This window comes from Haliotis asinina, chromosome 13, assembly GCF_037392515.1.
Source record: "Haliotis asinina isolate JCU_RB_2024 chromosome 13, JCU_Hal_asi_v2, whole genome shotgun sequence".
Lineage (NCBI taxonomy): Eukaryota > Metazoa > Mollusca > Gastropoda > Lepetellida > Haliotidae > Haliotis > Haliotis asinina.
Window position 1 is genome coordinate 6,644,279 of NC_090292.1, and position 24,277 is coordinate 6,668,555.

A 24,277-nucleotide genomic window follows, 5' to 3' on the forward strand; every position below is an offset into this window, starting at 1 on the left:
CGAACGAGCAAAACAAGTTTATTTGAATGTGTCTTTAAAATCTTTATATAAATATCTGCGATTAATCTTACCAGTGGTTAGAAGTTAGTACCGATACGTATCTTAGCTAAGCTGAAACGAGAATTACAGTCAAGAAAAACCTAAAAAATATAAATCACCTGTTATTTTATTTCATCATATAACTGCATTATCTTATCACGATTTATGATTATGATACACGACCATATCTTTATCACATACAATTTGATAAGCGTTATGTTTGACATTTAAAGTCTGTATGCAAGTAAATCTTTTATACAGTAAACTCCTGTCTACAGAATGGTAAAAATGATATACGTTCATGCATTTATTAAGGCGATAAATTTCGTTCGCCCCGTGGTAGCTCATGGTTCTGTACATACTCGTTTTACATTTCATCCGAGTTGCTAAATGCATGATGAAAGGATAAATGAGTTTACGTTTTAGACTAAAGGATAAGTATACAAGCCAGTGATAGTGATATGTTACCGACAAATGCAAAGTACTTATTGCTTAATTGGTATATTTGGATTAATTATTGATTACAAAGCGCTATAATATGATCATAAGTCAATAATGACTCTGACAATCGGGATAAGAGAGGTGTTGTTTCAGCGCTGATGTCACGTTGGAGTTAATTGAGTGACGTCACAGTCACCTAGAGTAGGCTTAATCCGATCACAGACTGTAACTATCAGAGTAAAGATCAGACAATCCGATGATTGGCATAATGATCATCGGAGCACGGTGGGTACAAAGATACATATTTAACCAAAGTTACCCAGAGTGACCATCGGAACCATAGGCGGATCCAGAGGTGGGGATGTGGGGGTACGGCGTGGGTGTGGATGTGGGTGTGGGTGTGGGTGTGGGTGGGGGTGTGGGGTGTGGGGTGCAGGGGTGCGCATCCCATCCACCTCTTTTTGTCCTCAAACATTTACTAAATGACCATTGAAAACGGGTGAATTTGAAGTGTTCCCTCCCTCTTTCTCAAGAGTGTGCAACCAATGGGTGTTGGGTGTTCCACCGCTTTTAGCAATATTTCAGCAATATCACCGCGGGGAACAGCAAAGATAGGTTTCAACATTGTGCCCATATGGGGAACCGAACCCGTGTCTACGGCGTGACGAGCGAGCACTTTAGCCACTAGGCTACCCCACTGCCCGAGCCACTAGGAGAACTGATCACTTCACAGTCAAATACTCTTACACCCAGATGTGAAAATTACAGTCATTTCGTGAAATGATTGAGAGGGTCGCCCATTTCGTGTCATTTTGTATAACTACCATGTATATACTGGAGTCATTTCATGAAATTTCACTTTTTTGTATATGTGGTGGACAGGGTTTGTGAGGTGTGGCTGCTCTGGACACCGCAAGTGTCAAACAAACAGGTGTAAATGCTCCAAAGCCAAACTGAAGTGCAACAGTCGCTGCCACAATAGTTTTAAATGTTATTGACAGTAGGTGATGTTAAAATTGTGATCCACTATTGTAGATTAAGTTATTACGTGACATTCGTGAAATGACAGCAGTATATTGATCGTTGTTACGAAATATAACACGAAATTGCTGACCCTGTTATTCATTTCACGAAATGACTGCATTTTCTAGTCATTTCATGAAATGACTGATTTCACAATCTGACTGTAAATGTGTAAGTTGCCGCTGGAAACCTCATGGGTGGTTGGGTAGCCTAGCGTATCTCGTCCCGTCAAAGACCTGGGTTCGATTCCTCGCGTGGGTACAATGTGTGAAGCCATCGGGCCCATCTGGGTGGATCTCAGCTAAACCAGGGCCTAGGACTCCATCGTCACAGGACCCTGTCCAACTTCATACAAACAACATAAAATACGGATTTTTAGAATGATTTATATCAAAATATTCAATGCAACATTGGCAAAAACAAATGCTGGGTGATGACGTCACAATGGCGAGAATATCGAGAGAAAATATGATAATGAGCAGAGCGACCTGTGTTGATTTATCACGATTTCTCGGATTCTGTCGAACTCTCAAATCTTATGCCCGTGTACATTCTGCAATCGGACCTTCACTGGCTTACTTTAGAGCAAAATGACAACGTATTTGAAAGTGATTCGTGAAACATTCAACGTGACAATGAGCGGAGGGACATGTTTAGCGGTTCGTTAGCCTGAAAGTGGAGAAACGAATGAAGTGGGCGTTGCTGGGTCTAGTGAGATCCTACATGAAGGAACTATTCCTGTTCCTGGAATGTGGACGTGAAGGGTGTGGATTGTGGTGTGGAAGGAAGTGGGTCGGAACGAGTGTAGATCGGTATAACGGGTGGGTGTAAGGGTGGGGTTGGGTATGGACGCCATGCTGGCGGGAAACGGGAAGTGCTGGGGTAAGGAGGGCGGTGTTGCTGACCCCCACTTCCAGACCTTACTAACTCCGACATTGTTTGTTTGTTGTCTGACGCACTGAGCAATATTCGAGCTATGTGCCAACAATCGAGTCTGGACCAGACAGTCCAGTTATAAACAGAAGGGGCATCAATTTGAATACATGTATATCATTATCACAAAATGCTAGACGTCCTGAACATCAGTGAAATGATATATATGATACACGGTTATATATGGAGACATATAAATAAATATGATCTTCAGAACAACCAATCAAACAAACCAGTCAAGAGTTATCGCGAAATCAGCGAAATGCAAATTTCACACAAAATGTAAATTTCACAGACGCTTGTTGCCCTGATGACCTAGATTTGATATAGACAGCAGTCGGCACATCGTAAAATAGGTCAGCTGAAAACGACGATCAAAACAATTACTCGCGACTGACTGATGGATCGAAACCTTTCGAGGCAATCACTATAAACGGGTATGAGATCGAATCTGTTCCAGGAAATCGTGATAAATTAACGCTAGTTTCAAATCTGATAATAGCATAAACAACATAGCATGCAAATGATTTTCAGGTTTCTTAGAAAAAAAATCAATTACAGAAACGTACGCCACTGTTTGAAATGAATCACAAACGACAGCACATCATTGCTCAACATAAATGTCATATATCGTCAATAATGTCGTTAATAAACCGCAGATAAATACTGGTGTCCAACCAATATGCACGTTATACAATAACCAACGGTTGATAGCCTAAGTTGATACCACTTACAAGAGGTAAAAGACCACCAGTCTTTCATATCAATATAGTTCTGTCATCAATTCTCCTAATGATGTCGCCTTAATATGCTATAGTGATATGAAAGTTGTCCTTTTCGTTTTAGTGGTACTCTTTCTTCTCTGGAATGGGTTACGGGGAATGGTGATGCTAATTTCATACTGTTTGTTTACACGTGTTCATCACATCGCGAAATCTTCTTGAACCTGACAACATGAAACATGTGTTCAGTTACATTTGGATCTTTTGATTATTGCTTTACGCCGTTTTATGTAGAGTTTCAGCTTTACACATGTACCCATATGGGGAACAGACACCGGGATTTCGCTTAACGCTTTGCACATCCCGACATTACATCTGTTCCAGATTATGTCTGTAAGGCTGGCTACACGTACATGTTCAGTCTTTCAACGTTTACTTCACAGAACAAATATGTCAATTTCAGATATGTATATTCTACATTGTGTAAGTGTTCTAAATTGTGTAAGTATTATAACAGTTAGGTATTTTAACAACGCAATACGGTTAGTATATATTTAATGACAAACCGATATACAACGCGGGCCAAAACTAGTTTACAAGTGCGACGCATTCTTCCTTCTATATTCACAAGGTATATGTCTGTTAAATAAACTTTGACTATATGGTCACCTTAGCAGACAGACAAGATGATATAAATAGAAAATATTATAAGATGGTAATTTGGTCAGTTTCAAAATAAATTATTTGCAGGTGGCATTCTAGGATAAGAGCCGATAATTAATTTGTTGACGTATCAAGGTGTGAAACTGACACTGTATATTTCAACAAGTGATGGAACACATGTAAACAACCTCCTGTTTGTGGTTATTTTTTAATTATTTGATATTCGTAATAAATTGCACTTTCAAACAGACTGTACAAGGAAACCAGCAAAGTACAGAAGTAACAAGGATTTCAATACAGGTGTCTATTCAGTTATGTATGAATAATCATAATGCACATATTTTCGAATACACCCGATTTAGTAACAGTGTTGTTTGTTCGTGATACACAATACATATCAATTTGTACATATCAAGTTTGTGTAGCTAATTGTCAAAGTCAAATCTGTGTCGATTTCAAATATAGACACCACGGGTAAAACTCACAAACAACGACCGTCCCAGTTGTAGTCCAGTGGAAAGTTCCTATTGCTTTCATTAGATGACGAGACACAGCGTTGAAGGAATATCGGCATCTGGCAACATGCCGAGCTGTACATAATTACATTCACAACATCGGTTTAATTCTTTAAAAGCAATTTCAGAACACACGTCTCTGTTGCTGGAGTAATTTCAAAGCTGATCAGGAATCCCCCACACTCGGCACAGAGGCCTCGCTCGCTGAACCCAAAGAGTATCACGTTTTTCGCCGTTGCCTAGCAACAGGAAACCTCTCTAATTAAGGAATCATACAAATCGCAACACAGACCACAGATTCAACAGTTCTACTTCGGTGTTTTTCCCGCTGTTTTGCTGCTCGGTGATGAGAGGACTGAACGCTAGGAGACCGCGGGATGTTCAGGCCGTAGGTGCATGACAATCGACTGCCCATGTCAAACACAACATTGTCGATCGTTCCAATACTACACACCATCCAGTGTAATGAGTCATGTTTCTCCCAAGATAGATGATGCTAACGATCAAACATATACACGGGTCTCGCTTAAGCCACTTTCAACAGCATCCGTTTCTCTTCTCTCGACACAAGTTGTCTCCCCTGTTTGCCATTAATCATCCCACGTGACATATTGTCATCGGTTATTTGTCATATCATTCATCTTGAAACTGAAATTGACATCTTGACACAGTTAACTACCGCCGTAAGGCACAGACTCCTTTGTACTCGCCATGGTGTCATAGTTTTGAGGTAAAAAGTCACGATTTGTAAAAAAATTGTCACATACAAAATTTATTTGTAATACATTTTCTACGTTTCTGGTTTTTTTTTTGGGGGGGGTGGGGGTGGGGTGGGGTCGGGGGCGGGAATGTATAAAAAAGTCACTCCCGATGCCTTCGCTTTTCGGTGCTCTGTCCAAAAAACCCCAATTCCACAAAACCTCCAACAAAACATCCTTACTCGCTCCGTCAGTCGACAGAATATTCCAATACTTCTGAACATTCATCGCAAATAGCACTTTCAAAACCATCTGAGCAAAACAAGGTCACCGCGGCCTTGAAGGCAAGGTGAGAGGTCAGGTCAAGAGTTATAGGTCATGTGAAGCATGTCTGTTGGTGCCTCTACATTGTCCAAGGTCGTGAACTTTGTACACACGAGGGATAAGTGCTAAGTGTGTTTCTATGTTGAGAAATGAGACATAGATATTCCAGTTCGCACAATGTTGAGTGTGATTGGCACACTTGTGTTGGTGGAAACACAGTCTGGATGAATAAAATGGATTCAAAAATGTTTTGGGTACATACAACAAAACGACTTCCTCCATCTTGAGATTGTTCACGAACACCCCTGACACACGAGGATGAATCCACTGCACAGATGTCTTTAATTTTGTAATATCAACATGAATCACGATACTTGTACACTTTGGTCCAAAAGTCCACGGGATCCTTCTGAGGTCAGGTCCGAATCAACCCCCCCGCGGGTGGCCATCAATACCTTAACCCACATCACTATCGGATATCAGTTTATGCACTTGTTTCCGTGTGGGTCTGAAGGGGGACTCTCTCTGGTCCTGGCCCTGCCCCACCGGGTCTCTCTCTGATTTGAGCTGTGTGGTGAAGGGAATGGGCGGCGATCAGAGGATGGTGATGGTGGGGTGGGTGATGAAGGGTGTGGTGTTTGGGTAGGCCGCGGGGTGGCTGGTAGGGAGGAGGTGGGTAATCCTCAAACAAAAGCTGCGCTGGGAATGACGGGTGGCGCATGTCCTTAACATATGTTGCATGCCTTGCCCCGTGGGCGTGGGGGTGGGGGTGACCATGAGCGTGCCCGTGACCGTGGGGTACGGCAAGATGAGTGTTGATGCTCTCATAGCTCCGTCTCTCTGGAATAACTTCATAATAGTTCTCAGAGCTCGACTGGCTGTAGTCCGTCTGTCCCTGGTCGGACAGGGACGGGTTCACGTAGAAGACGTCGTCCTGAGTCATGGTGGCTTGGCTCGACGTCACGGAGCTGCCCTTATTCGCAGTCCGGTTCCTAGTTCCCAGGAGCCACAACGCGAAGAAAATAGCAGCTAGAATGAGAGCAACCCCTGCCACCACCCCTAGACCGATAGCCACAAACATGTATCTATCCGTGGGAGCGTTGACAGGGGGAATGTAGGTCTTAGCAAGAGGGTCGTCCTCACACTCGCCATAGAATCCAGAAATATTAAATACATAGTTTAAATTCAACGGAGTCTTTGACCCACAGCGACTGAGAGCGAAATACCAAGTTCTGGGGCCGCTCGATCGGAAGATTCGCTCCCCGAGACACACATAGTATGACTCTCCGGTTTTGTTCCAGACATTGCACCCTACTGTTTTGTTGTTCTTGTATAACGGGATCACTTGATTGTTGTTCGCGGGTAGAATGTTCTCTCGTTCCTTACAAGTCATCCCCTCTTTTAGTTCCCGAATCTGATCATCGTAGTATATAAGCAGGTTGGTGCAGCATTCCGACACTGGGTATGAGATCTGGTACTGAATCTTGGCCCAGTCTTGGTGGAAAGGTTTCTGAACGAGATAACCGTACCACTTCAGTTCTGTATATACACGTCCTTTCACTGTGCACACGGGAGGGTCCTCACCCCTCACAGGCAGCTCACAGAGCAGAACCAGAAGAATACATCCAGGGGTAAAACCCCGCACAAACATCCTTGCAGTGAGAGAACCAAACGCCATGTTGGATAGCTCGGTAATCTAGCTTACACTGACTACAGCAGACGATCAATACCCTTCAACCTGGAAAATCAACATGGCGGGAGAAGCAGACGACACGGTGCGGTTACCTGCAGCCTCCGAGGAAAGCTCGGGATCTGAGCGGAGGGCTTGTTTACTTTTCGTTGAAATATGCCCGGAATTCCGCCGTCTTCGATTTTCAGTGAAATTTTATCACCGAATTCCTGTGAATTTGTTGTTCACGTTTGAATTAAGATGACGGGTTGTATGTTTGATAGCGACCGTCCGTGAAACGTCTTGATAATTCTCTCAGTATTGCTTTTCACAACAGCACAGATATCTCACAAAACTCCGCAGTCTTCGGAAATGAATATGGACTCAGTTAGTTCCAGCCAGCGCGGCTAAGAGTTGTTCTTTGAAAATTGTCCTCAGGTATGTTCAAATTCAAAATTCACTCGAGATTATTTCCTTAATTCCCCAAATATGAAATTCCTCGATATCACAAGACAATATGAAATGTGTAGCGTTAATCTATAAACAGCAAAATCGTGAACTCTCCTTCGATCACAACACTTTCAATCCACAACAATCTCTCGTCCGTGTACGATCCGAGAATACTGAGGCCCGCTAGTCCTCACAACAGCTGAACACTCACGCGACTCGGCAGTCGAGTACCACACCGCTAGCCCTCCGCTTTGTTCTGAGAGGGAATCTCTGCTTTGCCTGTGATCCCGTTCGTTTCCCTTGCTCGACTGTGTGGCTCTATGAGCTCCGAGGAGAGCCTACCACTAAGACACTACGGTCTGGGCTGTAGCGCTGTGGTGCACCGATTCATGTACTAGGCAGGTCGTTGGGCAACAGCTGGAAGGGCAGTACTGGCAACAGTTGGCGAGACGGGAGGGGTCGGTTGTCAGTGATGTGTGGCCGTGGGTTTGGGTCGGGCACAGTGAAGTGGGGAGCGTAATACGATCCTTTTCTTTATCACGGTCTGTGCGGATTCTGTTTCACTATCGGTCTTTGAAAACTGCCTCAAGAGATGTCGTCTGTTTGGCGATTATGACTGTCCTGATATTTAGAAGAAAGTTAATTCCACGACGTTTGTTGTGGATGCACACACTCAATGAGATGACCTCTGTTTGCAGTGTCACATCCAGTGGGGGAAAATGTGGCACACAAAATGCCGTCTGCTTACATTCACAACCACACGATTTGGCTGATGCTATCAGCAACCGACGTTTGTTATCATTAACTCAAACAGGAAAATTCCGAGGATGCACAATGAGTTTCGGGTTTGTTTCACGTCCTCACTCCGTCTTCAAGTGACACATACAGTATGTCGTCTTCTGTGGGAACTGTCGTCTGTTCAAAGTAATCCCGTGTCAGTAGACGACCCTGGCTCACAAAGACACGAAGGAACGCGAGGATTGCAGATCGAGAGTTTTTGAGGGGATCAACAATGTTTAAAGAGCATTCCTTGAAACTTTTCTCTCTGCTCGCGGAATTACTGGCATAAATATATCTCTAATAATGGCGAGCTTTCAACAATGCACTCGATGACAGACGTCGCATTCGGAGAATCCAGATATGAAAACTGAACACCATAAAATCTTGAAAAAGTGTCAAATTGTTCCAACACAAAAATGTGTCACTGTGTTTGACAGCCCTTCAGGTTTCAAATCGCAGTTTACTCTACGCTTGAAACGAGCATCAACTCCTGGGAAGGATGGCGAATTATTCAGCCCCCAAGTTTCATGTGTTCCCCAAGTTGAAGTAATTTGTCACTTCTGTCATTAATGACAATTCAAATAGTCCCTCGTCAATCAGGGTTGATTGACAGGTCGTCCAGCGCTTTGATTGGGTGATCACCAAACCACCTGCAAAGGAATAAAGGCTATAATTAGTCATCTGTGAAATTGACAAGCAATGTAACACTGAATAAGACATCATTAGTGCTATGAATTGTGAAAGGGACGTTAATAAACTTGTAATAAATGATGCAATCTTACCAGTAATAGGACTCTTAGTAGTGATACTATAAATAGAACACACGTGTTCAACATTTGCGAGCCACGACAAATACCAACACGAATACCACATCTATAAAAATAACATATTTATTCTGTGGCCTCAGCAATGCCCCGGAAGGCATATTCCCCTATCACATTTTGCTTGTCCAAAAATTTGCTGATTATATTTTGACTGTCATGTTTGTTCACTTTTCAGCAATAAACATGGCATATATATATGTTTGTCTAACATGTTTGTCAGTTGCTAGGAGATCTTGAAGTAAGAGGTGCATACAATTAACAATATCAGCAATATACACAGGTTTCTCATACATCTTCCTTAGGTGACAATACATGTATTTATATCTGCTGTTGCGGGATGAATAATCATACTAATACCAGTCATAATACAGTCAGGCCGCGATAATCCGGACACCTCTGTTTTTCATCAAAAACGTTCGGATAGTGAAATAGTGTAATAATAAAATAATAATATTTTTTGTATACTGCATAACGGTTGTTCATATGAAAATCATAAAAATTCGATTATTATAAGAAAAAATGATTTAACAGCGACTGGTATTGAAACCGATGAGGACGGTAACATTCCAAATATTTTATGTCATACGTCGTACTTTTTGTTTTTGCCGTTGACAGGCTTCCACCCAGAAATTCAATATAACTACACCGTGTATACATAAAACACATTGTGTTTATACCTAACACAGTGTGATTAAAACTATCAAACATTTGCTGTCTGAAATAACATGTACACATGAGACAAGGTGTTCCTACATGATGACAATATTCTAACATGCACATTGAAAAAATAGATTCCACCTTGAAAGAACTCTCTATCCCTCTCTCATAATATCTTACATTTGGATAACGGCAAAATTATGACGAATGTATGTGTTCTTTATGGCGAATATGGTCAAATTACAGGGAGAAAGAGATTCATGAAACCGAGCCAGGAAAATTATCGCAGAACGCGTTCCGCAAATATTTACCACTTGTATTTCCAGGTAACACGGTACTGAAAACATATGTAATAACAGGTATACTGCGAGAGCGGCGAGATAAAAGAGATTAGTTACTAACAAAGGACATAAGACGATGATAAGATATAAGGTAATACGTGATAAGTGTTATTCGCCACGCGTTTATTATCACCAGCGGTGTGAGCGGAACAAAACGCTGTGTTGGGTTTGAGGGATTTTATGATTTAATTAACCTGTATTTCCCAAAACTGATAAGATATGTGCGATTAGACACAGGTGGCGGATTGTTATGTCAAGAATGTTCAGGTAATAAGCTGATCGTGTTTATGGTTTTATGGCTAGGGTATTATAAGGAAAGGGTGCGTGTTTGTTATTTTACCTTGAGCTGATTGGAAACAGATGCCGCTGAGAAAGGAATTTACACCAGAGAGAGAGAGAGAGAGAGAGAGAGAGAGAGAGAGAGAGAGAGAGAGAGAGAGAGAGAGAGAGAGAGAGAGAGAGAGAGAGAGAGAGAGAGAGAGAGAGAGAGAGAGAGAGAGAGAGAGAGAGAGAGAGAGAGAGAGATCTGCACGACTGGGAACCGAACCGATGACATGTGCCAACCTAGTCAGCAAGCCTGACCACCCGATCCCGTTAGTCGCCTCTTACGACAAGCAGGGGTTGCTGAAGGCCTATCCTACCCCAGACCTTCACGGGTCGTTCCCCACCGTAACATTGCTAGTAGCGGCACAAAACCAAAATAGTAGCGTATCTGGAATCTAATACAAGTCTTCAGTGTAACCAGCTATTCAGAAAACTAAGCCTTAGTCTCCGAATATATGTATAGTTTTGACAGAAACAAATAATTCCTTTTTAACTACAAAAGGAGTCGATCAGAAATTTGGGAAATTTAGTCTTGTTTTATTTCGGGCTTTAGCACTGCAGAAATGGTGGAAGGGGAAATGTGGAAGCCAAGGACTGTGAGACAGACGAGCTAGTTTGTCATACGGATCTTGGGAAACTATACCCAGTACAGTCCATGCAAGTCTAGATTTCGGAAATGAAACAAGTCTCGGGATTCACTGTCATTTAATATTGTGGCAACTTAACACGACTTTGTTCTGTAAAACATATTCATTTCCAAGACAAGATATAAGTCTGTGATGAGCGAGCACCACGCGCCAGACAACATCGCCCATCCTACCTTGGTGGGCAGTGAGACTGGGCTAAGCTTGGCTGAGTGGGTGGGTGGGTTGTGTTTAATCAGGGAGCCTATATATAGAGATTATCCCTGGTTTAATCTTACAGCAGGTATCTGAGATGAAGTAATTTATTCATACGTCTTCTAGCATATTTTCCTGCTTGTAACTGTCACAGTAAGTGGGACTACAGTGTCATCAATGTGCGTCAGGCTGGTATTGGAGGGACTCCATATTGACAGGACTGGAACATTTACACTGATCGCCACAATTACTACAGGTTACATTTTATAAAATGTATAAGACTGTGAAATATACAGATAAGGTGTTTAATTAGTTTCCAGATTTGTTCATGTAATCTTGACCCGTGAAGATCCGAGGTAGAACAGGCCTTTAGCAACCCATGCTTGCCATGAAAGGCGGCTATGCTTGTCGTAAGAGGTGACTAACGAGATCGGGTGGTCAGGCTCGCTGACTTGGTTGACATTATTTCATGCCATCGGTTCCCATTTGAGCAGATCGATGCTCAGGTGGTGATCACTGGTTTGTCTGGTCCAGACTCGATTATATACAGACAGCTGGAATATTAATGATTGCGGCGTAAAACTAAACTCACTCACTCACTCGTGTAATCTCCTTACGGGATAGGTTTTATAGGTTTTGACTTAATGGATAACAGTTTGTTATATATCGTCGTACTCACGACAGATATTGTCCATAAAGTATATATTGCATTTCCGAACATCCAAAATATCACTCAAAGGAGGATACGTTTTATTAGATGTGTCTTATGTAAAATATACACAGAACATGGGTCTAGATTAATCAATGTTATCTTTTAAAAGATTTTTCACTCAAAAAGATGTTGATGGAGCACCAGAAATGACATGCTACATGGAATATGGACTGAAATACAATTACGTCACTGTCTGGAAACATATTATTATATATAACCTTAGTGTCTAATGTGTTATGGTAATTAAAATATCTACTAATTATTGATCAGTGGTATGTGCAAATATTTTTAAAAATACATACCCATGAGTATAAAACACAGAAGTGTTTTCGAGGAAGAGTAGGGTTAAAGGGTGGGGTGTGTGGGCTGGGGTCATGTGGATGGTCGACACACATTGACAATAGTCTGTTGTTCAAGGTTGTAAAGCGTGTAGAGTCACTGGCGATTAGGTATATCCGACAGGCTCAATACAGGCTGCGATATCTTTGCATATGACAAACAAATAACGTTGGATAAATAATATATATACCCACACATGACCATGCATATGTAAAGAGATAATGGGTGAGAAACAACTTGATTATTTACGTCGATAATGCACTTTTATACTTTTTATCTATATTTCTACCAAGCAAAGACATTACTTGGAGGTAGTAACATCGAGGTCAATATGTCAACAAACCTCCGATAAGGGTACGAGTTTGTCCTGTTATTAAGCTATCTGCCTATAAATCCCAGTTTATTTTTTCTCTGTACTTATGTCAGGAGTCTATTTCATTAGGTCTGTTAGAGTTATCATTTATTTATTTATTTATTTATTTATTTATTTATTTATTTATTTATTTATTTATTTATTTATTTATTTATTTATTTATTTATTTGTTTGTTTGTTTGTTTGTTTAATTGTTTGTTTGTTTGTTTATTTATTTAGTTAGTTAGTTTATTTAGGTCATATCATGTTCGAACTAATCAGTGTTTCAGACTTCCTCTATAAAGGTACTCTTATCTTCATGCAAGTTGCACCTAAGTACCACATGTTTAGCAGTGTAACAACGATCAAAACATCACACATACATGTAGTCTCAAAGTCAAACATTTCTAACGCCAAACTGTCAAGTATACAAGCTACTAGACAACAGACGTTACATACTTGAGTCTGGACCTGAAGAGCCAGTGATTGAACTCACAACAGTATATACCGACACTCCGTGAGATGACAGCCAGCCAGTCAGTCTAGTCTGAACAACCAATGTGATCACCTGGTATAAGAAGCAAAGATCGATGGTGACCTAGTTCCCCCGGACTCTGGGGGTACTAGGGTACAGTACCTAGTACAGAATACCACGGCAGTTAGAATTCGCAAATTACAGAGTACAGATCGTGTAATCAAAGAGGCCATTTTCAGCCGGTCACAAAGAAAATTGTAGCCCCAGTGAGCGTTTCGGTCCGTGGTAGAAGTAAGTACATCGCAAGACACTAGGTGGGGCGTCAACCTACAGAAATAAACCAGATTACAGTCAGATGTTGACGTAGCGTCCTGAAAGTGACAGACCAGCTATGCAATTGTTATTTTGTTGGGAAGAATACGTTTTACTATTCATCCCTGTCCTCGAGGTATATAAACATTATTTAGCCTTGTCACTTATCCTGAGGTAACCTGGACGTCTTGTTAACGAAAGACGCAAATACCTCGTACATAATCCCACATGTGTGTCGGGTAATATGGCGTGTTTGGCAACCACGTCCTCAGGGCATGCACCGTTTATGTCATGTCTGATGCATGAAACTTTCCAATGGAGGTTCGACAACTGAAAGCCCGAATATGTATTTTTAATCGGTGCATATCGTATAGGCATTACGTGTCCTTAAATAAGCTTATGAATATTGAGGTGAACGAGTGGGTATAATGGTGCTCTGACAGAGCGTCACATTGTGTCGGAGGAACTCGCCGAGCATGCACCAACTTGGCTAAACCCACGTGCACTAAGTGTGCGAAATTGCCACTGAGTCGCCAGCCCATGGACAGTACAAATCCAACCGGTGAAGTACATCTTCACATTCACTGGCCCGACTGGCGAGTAAATTGTCATGGGGTCATATTGTAAATCTTTCACTCCCCCCGACTTGTTAAGTTATAGTACACTTCTAAATCATGTAATTCTAAAAGGCCCGACACAAATGTTTATCATATAAATCGTGTCTAATGAAATCCGTGCCAGTCCGACAATATCTTTCTCTCATCTATACAGTCATGTATTTGTACATGTAATTATTTTGTGGGCAGGTAACTATTAGGCATAGCTAGCCCGACTGGCAAGCAAAATTTGGAAACTGTTTCGCACACTGCCAGTACTGTTATGGAGCTGACTGACCTAAGATCTAAATCTAAATCTAAATCTAAATCTAAATCTAAATCTAAATCTAATACAAATCTGACAGAGCAAGGACTCGAACTCACGACACCAGAATTCTGGCTTGCAGAAGACTGTCTTGAGATTCATAATATTCACCATTCCGTTTTGAGTTCCCACATTTTTTCTGACCGGTGTCGAATTTCTTTGCACATTGCGTGTTTGGAACATTTCAGGGGTATCCGTGTTTGAAACATTTCAAGAGTACCCGCAATATTGAAAGTAACAAACATATTTTGGTCGTATCGGCGTGTTGTGTACATCTTATGCTGACTATCATTAAGACTATGAATATACATATATCAGATATACACAAGTATTTGTGAGTATGTTATACAATGAGAAGGAGCCTAAATGAGATGGGAGACTTAGTTGAGAATATTTGGAAAATTTACACATACTTCATTCAGAGCACTGGAATTGCGGAAAGGACTGGATCGAAAACAATACTGTTTTTGAGACATGTTACTATTTTCCATATTTCACTGCTGTGTCAGGAAGTGTTATTAAAAGGGTATTAAAAGGGATATTAAGTCAGATATTGCATTATACGAACGTACATCCTCAAAGACCATGGATAGAGAAATACAAACATCTGCGGGAAGGCTACAACACTGTGACAAATACTGTGCTCTGATGGAGAGATTATCTAGGATCCTTGAATTACATGTAACCAACACTGGAATCGAACTCATCACAAGTTTAAGCATCAATGAACCTGTCGTGCTAATGTCACCAATATCACCCGACTATCGATCCTATTATCAATACACACACACTCCTAGAAGTCTACGGATTGTGTCGATGTTTTACTGAGGACTCTAGGTGCAATGATTAAATCAATACTACCTGCAGAGCTGTACCTAAAGCACCGTGGATATATATTATTCAGCAGTAATATTTGCTACATTGTCTAAATAATCATCGGCATTCCTAGCGGGTATTGATATGTCGATTACCCACTTGATATGCCCCCTTATTGCATATCGTATAGCACTTTATATACCATATACCCCGGTACACAATAGGTATCGGTTGCCGTCATATTAAACATTAACGTTAGAGGTAGTTTCGAATTTTACTGTATTAAAATAAATACGAATTAATTTCAAAAGAATTTTAAAAGAACATCTTGAGAACGCTGTTTAAATATTTACAGGCCACAAATATGCGGTTTTCACACTTCCCCAGCCATTTTGTTCTGTTAATCGGCGCACATTTTACACAGTTTCTAATGAACTTTATAAGCGGTACTAAGGTCACTGGGTCGGGTTTCAATATATTTTTTCAGTTTGTACTGTCGGTATCTCGCCATTTGACATTATGAAGGTAACACTGGCCTCTGTGAGTGAGTGAGTGAGTGAGTGAGTTTGGTTTACGCCGCTTTTAGAAATATCACGGCAAGGGACACCAGAATTGGGACTCACACATTGAACCCATATGGGGAATCGAACTCGGGTGTTCAGCTTGATGAGTGAACGCTTTAACCACAAGGCTACCTTCGCCCTGACCCTTGTCCAGCCTGAGTTCAGTGGTTATGGGTTGAGGCAGAATCTTAGCCTATGACATTTCTTTAAAATATTTTTTTTCACATAAATTCGTTCTCTGTTGTCTTGGTATGTTGATTAAAGGAAAATAGACTGGGTTTAGTTTTATCCGAACTTGCCAAGGGTTTAAGTGACGAAGGTAGAAGATAAAAAAAATCCACAGTCGTAGCGTAGGATACAGTTAAATACTCTCTTTACGGTATTTCACTAAACACACGACTTTAAGAATGGTTCTAAAATAAGATATACCCTCATCCACCTGACACCAAACTCATACGTCTCTTCTTCTCTAAAACACTCAGATTCAAAATGAGCACATTCTCCGTGAACCTTTGTTATATATCAGCGAATGGAACAAAACAATACAACGTAAAACATTTGCATTTCAGAGACATAAAGATCGACCCGTCCTAACACCAAATAGAAGGATATGTTGCCAGCGTTGTTTACAACCCAGCGAAACGCTATAGGTCCAGGCATATTGTTAACGTGAAATCCTGAAGTAATTCACTGACAACGGCCGATGGTATCTATCCGCAGAGCAAACAACTAAATCGCCCATCTGAGACCTAAGACACGTTACCTTAAGCTACAGGTAAAACTCCATCGGTATATCCAGTGGCTAAATATCCCAAGCCTTCAAATGGCAACCGAGAGATGGTTGAACCTTCCCGTTCCACGTCCTGCTCTGAATGAGACACCAGTGTCTGTACAGGTAAACGTCGCGACCCTTGGTGGAGGTCACAGCCACATTCCAAACAGGCGTTCTGTGTTTGAAAGGCCGACTGGGTCGGGCCTGGCTTTCTGTGTAATTACCCCTGGGTCAAGAAACATGATATTAACAGGTCCTCTCCACAATCTCCCAGACTCAATGAAGCATTGTGTGTAGGTAGGGAGGGGAGAGACCATAGTTAGTTCGTGCAGTCAGCGACGTGTGTGTCAGTTTTCGCGGCAGGTAAAGAAAAGAGGACTGTTATTTTCTCGATGGATTCTGGCATGCAACACGGCTTTTGTCCGTATGTGGGTCACGGGACCTCGAGTGTATGTTCTAAGGCGGTACAACACAGAGTGTGTCTTTTTTTGGACGCCTGAAAGTAGATTATAGTGTTTGGGAGATAGTCGGTATCGGCTCGTGACGAAGTGGTAGGGTACGTTGTTATTACAACAAAAAAATTGTCATTGAATTTCAACGAGATTGACTTGAGTGAGATTGCTGGTTGGAAGGGGTTGATTTTGAGATCGTGTTTCCTGGTGATAGCTGGCTACTCCAACTTAATAAATATCAGCCATTAGCCCGCTGAGCGGTAAATGGGTGGTTTTTTTTATGTTTTTGAGAACGGGGTGTCCTCGTTCTGTTTAGTGAAAATGACATAACAATGGCAATTCTGTGTGTGAGTGTATCTGTTTGCTTTTAACACCGACATCAGCAATGCTTCAGCTTAGATGGCGGACCGTAAATTGCTGAAGCATGAAGCAGACAATAACCTGATTGACATTATGATACAGCTCGACACCACAAAGGCACGTGTCATTACTTACTGACATAACAGCTGACTTAGGTATTTATGTGTTTGTCTGTTTCAATTACTTGCTGAACTCGTGCAAGAATAATATTTGCAGAGCTCAGTCGATTACCGTTCTCCGGAACTTGCAAACGCGCGTATTTGGCTAAAGACGTAAGAATTATCGTCAAGATGAATCTGTCACTGGAACACAAGTCCACCGATTCCTTACGTGGCTCCAAGTGTAATCTCCAGACAGAGATATATGCCAGTAGGCTAAACAGTCTATACACCACAATGGGAATAATGGGAAAATGTTCCCACGTTATTTACCTTGATGGAACCGTAACGTAATGAACTGGGGTTATGTTCAACGTTATTCCCCGCCCGACGTTTGCTCGAATTCCTCAAAGCTCCACATCAGGGCTAGTATCGCTACCTTCTGACGTTAAATGTTTACAATGGTGAACAGTAGTCTTAATACAAGGCGATATATTCGGCTTTGTCAGAGCTTCGGGTCGTTAAAATGTCACACCGTTGTTATATATCTGCTCATTAGGTAAACATTTTCTTTTAAGAGTTTAGGTTGATCTTTGCTTGAAAGTCAGCTAAGTAAAACGACCGGTCCCTTAGCGTTAGAAGCCATTTGCCCTTTACAGACTATTATCCACACTGCGCAAAGGGGTATCGCTTATCACACATTCGCTCTCAAATAAATGACCGCACAATGCAAAGAGTATGTATTCTCCAATATCTTATCTCGGACTTGGTAACTTATCTGTCCGTGGCAATATGAGAGATCGTTCATTATGCTCTAACAAGGCGAGTGATTCAATATATCTAGCGCCAGGGTGTTTCAAGCATTGACAGGTCATATATCGGAACTTTCTCAACGTCACTTCCAATTTGCCCGGAGTTATATCTGAACAGCTAGTGTAAGTGTACTGTGGGTTTAATCGGATTTAAAAACTACACTGACACGTTATTTTTGTCCCGTTATTTTGGGGGTCTGTCTTTGTCTTTCGTTCAGTAGGGTTGCGCTTGTAATTAAGAACTCGCGGTGTTCAGAGAATGAACTCAACTGGAACTCAATCGGATGATGGGCCTGCGTTTGATTCTTAGAGAACAACCTTCGTGTAAAATGCCATCTCATTATGGCAGCGAGTACATTTACCATTATTACAACGGCTGGGTATGGAGAGATCCGCGGTAAACGTTAAATACGTGTCTCCAAAGTTCGGAATATTCTGTGGCGGAAAAGATCGATATCCATGAAACAACATACGTCGGAATAATGCATTTGCCCACAAGCAAAAACTATACCAGAGACCCGTTCTCAAAGCGATCCCAGAGCTAAGGTGATTGTAATTGCTATACGTTACATAGGCTTACGGTCGACGTTGTGCTTAGATCGTCTTGTAGGACAGCGCACAGACCAGGGTTTAGAACAGAGAAGATAGAGAGGCGGATGTCGAGAGAGGAGGATATCTCTATGGAAACTACTTTATCTATTAGTCCGGTTAAATGACATGACACTATATTACTCCACATTCCTTTTGCTACCATTGTCATGATTTTAAAATTAACAAGCAGAAGATTGGTTCTGGGGTCGTGCACGTGGTGGGTGGTGGGCCTTGCACAGCCAAGGGCGGGACGAATGAACCATCTAACAACTTTGTGAAAAGTATGGAGAACCCCCATATCTGAATTAACCAGACTGAGAGAAGGGCTGTTTCTCTCCTGACCTCCTATAAGGTCAATGGGTACCAAACTGAGGCACCGAGAACAATGGTCAATTGGTGAACTGTGTGCAAATCATGGTACCCTAGTGGTTAAAGCGTTCGCTCGTCACGCATAACACGGGTTCGATTCCCCACATGGGTACAATGTGTGAAGCCCATATCTAGTGTGCCCTGTCGTGATATTACTGGGATGTTGCTACAAATAGGGTAACGCCATACTCACCCGCCCGCCCTCACTCACTCACTCACTCACTCACTCACTCACTCACTCACTCACTCACTCACTCACTCACTCACTCACTCACTCACTCACTCACCCACTCACTCACTCACTCACTCACTCACTTTACTTGTGGCAAGTGTCCATTACGTGATTATGCAATACCAAAAGCATCTTGTCATGTCGATATGAAAAATATTCATTTATTAATTGAAGTATTTTCTTAATTGAATGTGATCAGTCTTATGTTGAGCTTAAAATCATAAGCTGCCTCGGTCATGATTGTTCGTGTGCAGCGACGCTGTAGATGCACGCACCTGCCGTGACTACGTGGACGGCACTGTGACACACACATATATATCTAAGCCACTGCTGCCAATGTACATTGCTTATTTCAAGCATATCGATTTCTATGTCTTGGTTTCCATGGAGATAAAAACCTCTCTATCACGATTCGTTATCTAAGCGTCTCCTGTTGCCTGCGGAATTCTTGCTGATCACACACATGAGAAATTAACGTAGATAAGATAAGATTTGAGCATGTCACGTGACATCACTCGCTTTCCAATTTCACCCATTATTGAGCTGAATGTGTTGCAATAAAAAGCCGGAGATTTCATTTTTGACTAGGATGGAGGAACATGATTCCTTGTCACGTCATGTAGGTGTGGAAATTTGTTTATTTGTTTGTTTCTTTCTCTAACGCCTCCACGTTCATCAATATCACCACGATCTGTGAACAACCGAATCTGCATCAGGCAATCCAATGATTGATAACACGGGCGTCGATTTACGTAGCTTGGATAAGATGGGTCTATTTCAGTTATATCACGAAGTGTCACCTACATGTAGGAGGACAAACCAGGTATCTCAGTTGTACACGTATCGCGTTACCATGATGACTAGATGTAAAAGAAAATCGTTAAAGGCTTGAAAATCAGTGATTCATATCATAGGTTTGAATTATACCATTGGGGTGCAGCGGTAGCGGATAGCCTATACCCATATGCGAATGAGTGGGTGTAGCTTTCCGGTACTTTTAGCGATATTCCAGCACAATCACGACCGGGACACCGAAAATATGTTCCACACATTGTACCCACGTGGGGACTCGAACCCGGGTGTTCGACCTGACAAGCTAACGCTTTAACTACTGGTCTACCCACCACCAGTCGACGCACAAGCGTTAACATACTCAATTTTTATAGAGTATATAGCGATATTTAGCGTTGGAACATATGAACAAATATATGCTGTGGAGAACGGCAGCTAGGCAGAAATGCTCGAGGATCAACCAGGATGTTTCTAACCACGTATACTTTAATCATCTTTAATAATGTAACCATATGAATATATCTTAACAGTTTCCAATTCATCGCGTTTCCCCAACACCGAGATACACGTACCTCCACGCCCAACCCTTTGGATGACATGCATGATAGCGAGCGATGTACAGCATGACACGTTCCAGTGATTCCATGATACAAGCCTCACAACCTGTGTATGTGAGGAAAAGGTTATCCGGTGGTATTCTGCTCCAACAAGCAATACCAGCAAGCTCCACTTCACCTCGAAGCGCTGAGCTCATATTTTATTCACAACATCCCGTTTTTATCCTTATCAGCAGAAGAGGGACGTTTGACACATCGAGGGCACCATGAGTTCCATCTGAACATACGGGGACACTTCATCAGCAATGAACAAGCGTAGATTCAAACATACAAGCAGAGATACACGCGTACAAGCAGAGATACACGCATACAAGTACAGATCATGCATACAGATAGATCTATGCATACAACCACTGGTGTATGCATACAAGCACAGATCCATGCATACAAGCAGATCCATTCATACAAGCACAGATCCATGCATACCAGCGCAAATTCATGCATACAAGCAAAGGTCTATGCACACAACCGCACATCCGTGGATACAAATACATCCCCATGCATACAAGCAAAGGTCTATGCACACAACCGCACATCCGTGGATACAAATACATCCCCATGCATACAAGCAAAAGTCTATGCACACAACCGCACATCCGTGGATACAAATACATCCCCATGCATACAAGCAAAAGTCTATGCACACAACAGCGTAACCACGCATACAAGCACAGATTCATGCATGTTTCTAAACCAGCACAGATCTCTGTCAACATCCTATTCATTGTTTTAATCCCTGTCATTAGAATTTTAGTTTATTTCAATTAAACATTCTATCGTTCAAGTCATTATCAAGTGATATTGTCTGATTTCATTGAAATATGTTTCCTTGAAACATCGTGCACAAACCACACAGATTAGAGAGGTTAGTTTGTTCCAATATTATCAATCATTATCATTAACATATATGGAGCAATTATCATTATCCTCGCTTTACTGGGGCTGTCTGTTTCAAAACGTCTTATAAAGCAGACATACTGTCATTAGGAAGCAAGTGCCTAGATTAAGTCATAAAGCGCTATAAAGTATAAATTACTATCATTTAATTCACGAACAATAGGATTATTTTATTATTTTTATCTTAACCAGACACAATATCATCTTCAGAATCTTAAATTCTTTATGAAAGCAGCATCGGTAAAGGCACTTGATGTCAGTTATCTGTGCCAAATAGTTTCAGTTGGGGAAAATGACATTTCAGACACGTTCAAACTATCAAATCAACATCATCTAATTGCTAACAACGCCACACTCGAACTTGCTATATAGCCATCGGGCCTATTAAATATTTATTAGTCGAAGATAAAACAATATGGAAAGGTTATACTATTTACTACAGAAATGAAAAGCCTCGGTGTTCCCATGCTTCTTTTGAAGCACATTTAAACATAGTTTCCTTTTGTCATAACTTTTATTTCAGATGCTTGAAGATTAGAACAGTCAAACCAACATGGTCTCTTTGTCAACAACTACCAACAACGTCACAGTCGTAATTACGATAGTCTTTAATAGAGCGATTAAATATTTATTCGCTTAGGATGAACTAGGTTTTAAAGGTTAAGATGCTTTTTGAAGGCCTCGTTTTTATAAACACAAACATTTTTCAAGATAAATTACTGGTTTCAAATCAATAAGTTAGACGGCGGACCACATCCGCTAGTCTTTAGATGTAAGCTGTTAAAACGAACACGTGAAATATCGATTATACGAGATAGAAATTGTTATTGCTATCTCTTATCTCGGAGGATGTCGTCGGTCTGAGGCCGGGGGCGTGTTGGACGTTGCGGCAGGACATGCGTGGGTTTGAACAACGTATCGATGGTGACCGTAACGCGACCTTTGACCCACAATATGTCACCTTGGGACAAGGGTGTTAATTACCTACCATATCCAACACGTGTGTAAAGCATTGTGCTTCGACGGTCAGGATGGAAAGATGTAATGAACGTAATGCCGGCAAAATATCGATAAATCCTGGCAACAACAGCTGACGCTAATTAGAAAAACCGGTAAATAGTGTACTTCAACGGCACTTCTGTAGTAGACACAGGAAGGTGATTATTTCTTGAGATAAAGTTTGATTTCGGTTTTACCAGGGTAATGAGGTCTTACGTTCATCAACAATGAATCAGAATCGATAACTGATGAATCTAAGTACAAGCCCGTTAACTCGACATTAATTATTTCGAAACATACAAATATCAGTCTCGGTTATGGTGGAATTTGTGTTGTTATAAAAACCTGATACAGGCAATTACCTCGAAATAACGAGAACAAATTTACATCGCAGTCACAGCATAGTCATGTCGTATTGTGGGATAAAATTTACACTCATTTATCACCAACATGATGTTAATTACATGCACATCGAATTGTCGTATATAATGTACTTAACGTAAACGTCATGGTGCGTTTCTTATGTCGTTTAAGGCCTAATGTCGACACCCGTTTGCCCAGACATCCCGAACCTAAACATTCAGAGGCCCAAAGATGGAAGTTATCTCGAATATTTTATTTTCAAGCTCAGTTCCGATAAATAATGTCCTGACAATTCTCTACATAAGAGTGCTCTTGAAAATAGTACTGTTTACCCAAAAGAGTGTACTATTTATCATCCGCATGAGATATTGCTTGTGCGAGATCAAATGATATCTTCTTGGAGATATCATTTTAACAGTAGACTTTGTAAAGGCCCAGGTAATGCTATGACGCCACGAACTTGATGACGTCACAGCGCTATGACATCGCTGCACTGCATGTCTAATGGCAGAACCGTGTTGAGAAAAAAATTACGAAGATTTATTCTTGGTGATAAATAGAATCTCACCCTCGTGTCTTCTGATCAAATGTATCAGCACTAGTTTATAAAAGTAAAAATATTCTCGGAAAGCCGATTTGCAACTTTATTAACTCGTGGTGATGTATTCTCCATATGGTGTCAATGTGTGGAGCCCGTTTCTAGTGTCCCGCGCCGTGACATTGCTGCAATATTGCTAAAAGCAGCGCAAAACAAAACTCACTCTCTTCAAGCGATATGCGCGGCAGTATACTTTCAATGGGCCGGTGGCTCCTTTACAGGAATAAACGCCGGTGTAGGAATATATAAGAACAGACATCATGCTTCTACCTACATATCATGTTCTTCGTCACCACCAAACACTCATATCGTCCACCCACTTTATACAGTTGACTCCCACGACAGCAAACTAGGCTGTGGTTTAATCTTACGCTGAATTCGCGGGGGTTGTCAGACATGCAGTCCTGTACTCCAGGGCTCAGTGTGCTCCTGTGTTGGGATAGCGGCATTTTTCTAAACAGAAGTAATGAGAATTCTTTTCTGAATTACGCCATTTTCCTGCCATAAATTCGCACCCACAGAGAAACACGACACATTAACAACATATTCAGTTAAAAGAAGCAGTGCGTCGCAAGGCATGCTGGGTGAAAACC

At 41.4% G+C, this 24,277-nt stretch overlaps 1 protein-coding gene across 3 annotated transcripts in view; it reads right to left on the bottom strand.

Annotated features, from left to right (window-relative positions):
- Positions 1-1,875: 1,875 nt before the first annotated feature.
- The window catches only part of LOC137260455 (uncharacterized), an 85,158-nt gene continuing 62,756 nt past the window's right edge, over positions 1,876-24,277 (bottom strand). For 2 of the 3 annotated variants that reach the window (XM_067798109.1, XM_067798110.1), the window contains one exon: positions 1,876-8,907. In XM_067798109.1, the coding sequence (XP_067654210.1) occupies positions 5,843-7,036 (1,194 nt within the window). In that variant the 5' untranslated portion in view covers positions 7,037-8,907 and the 3' untranslated portion in view covers positions 1,876-5,842. Of the gene's footprint in view, positions 8,908-16,495; positions 16,758-24,277 lie in introns of those variants that run through there. The other variant, XM_067798111.1, reaches the window with a different exon arrangement.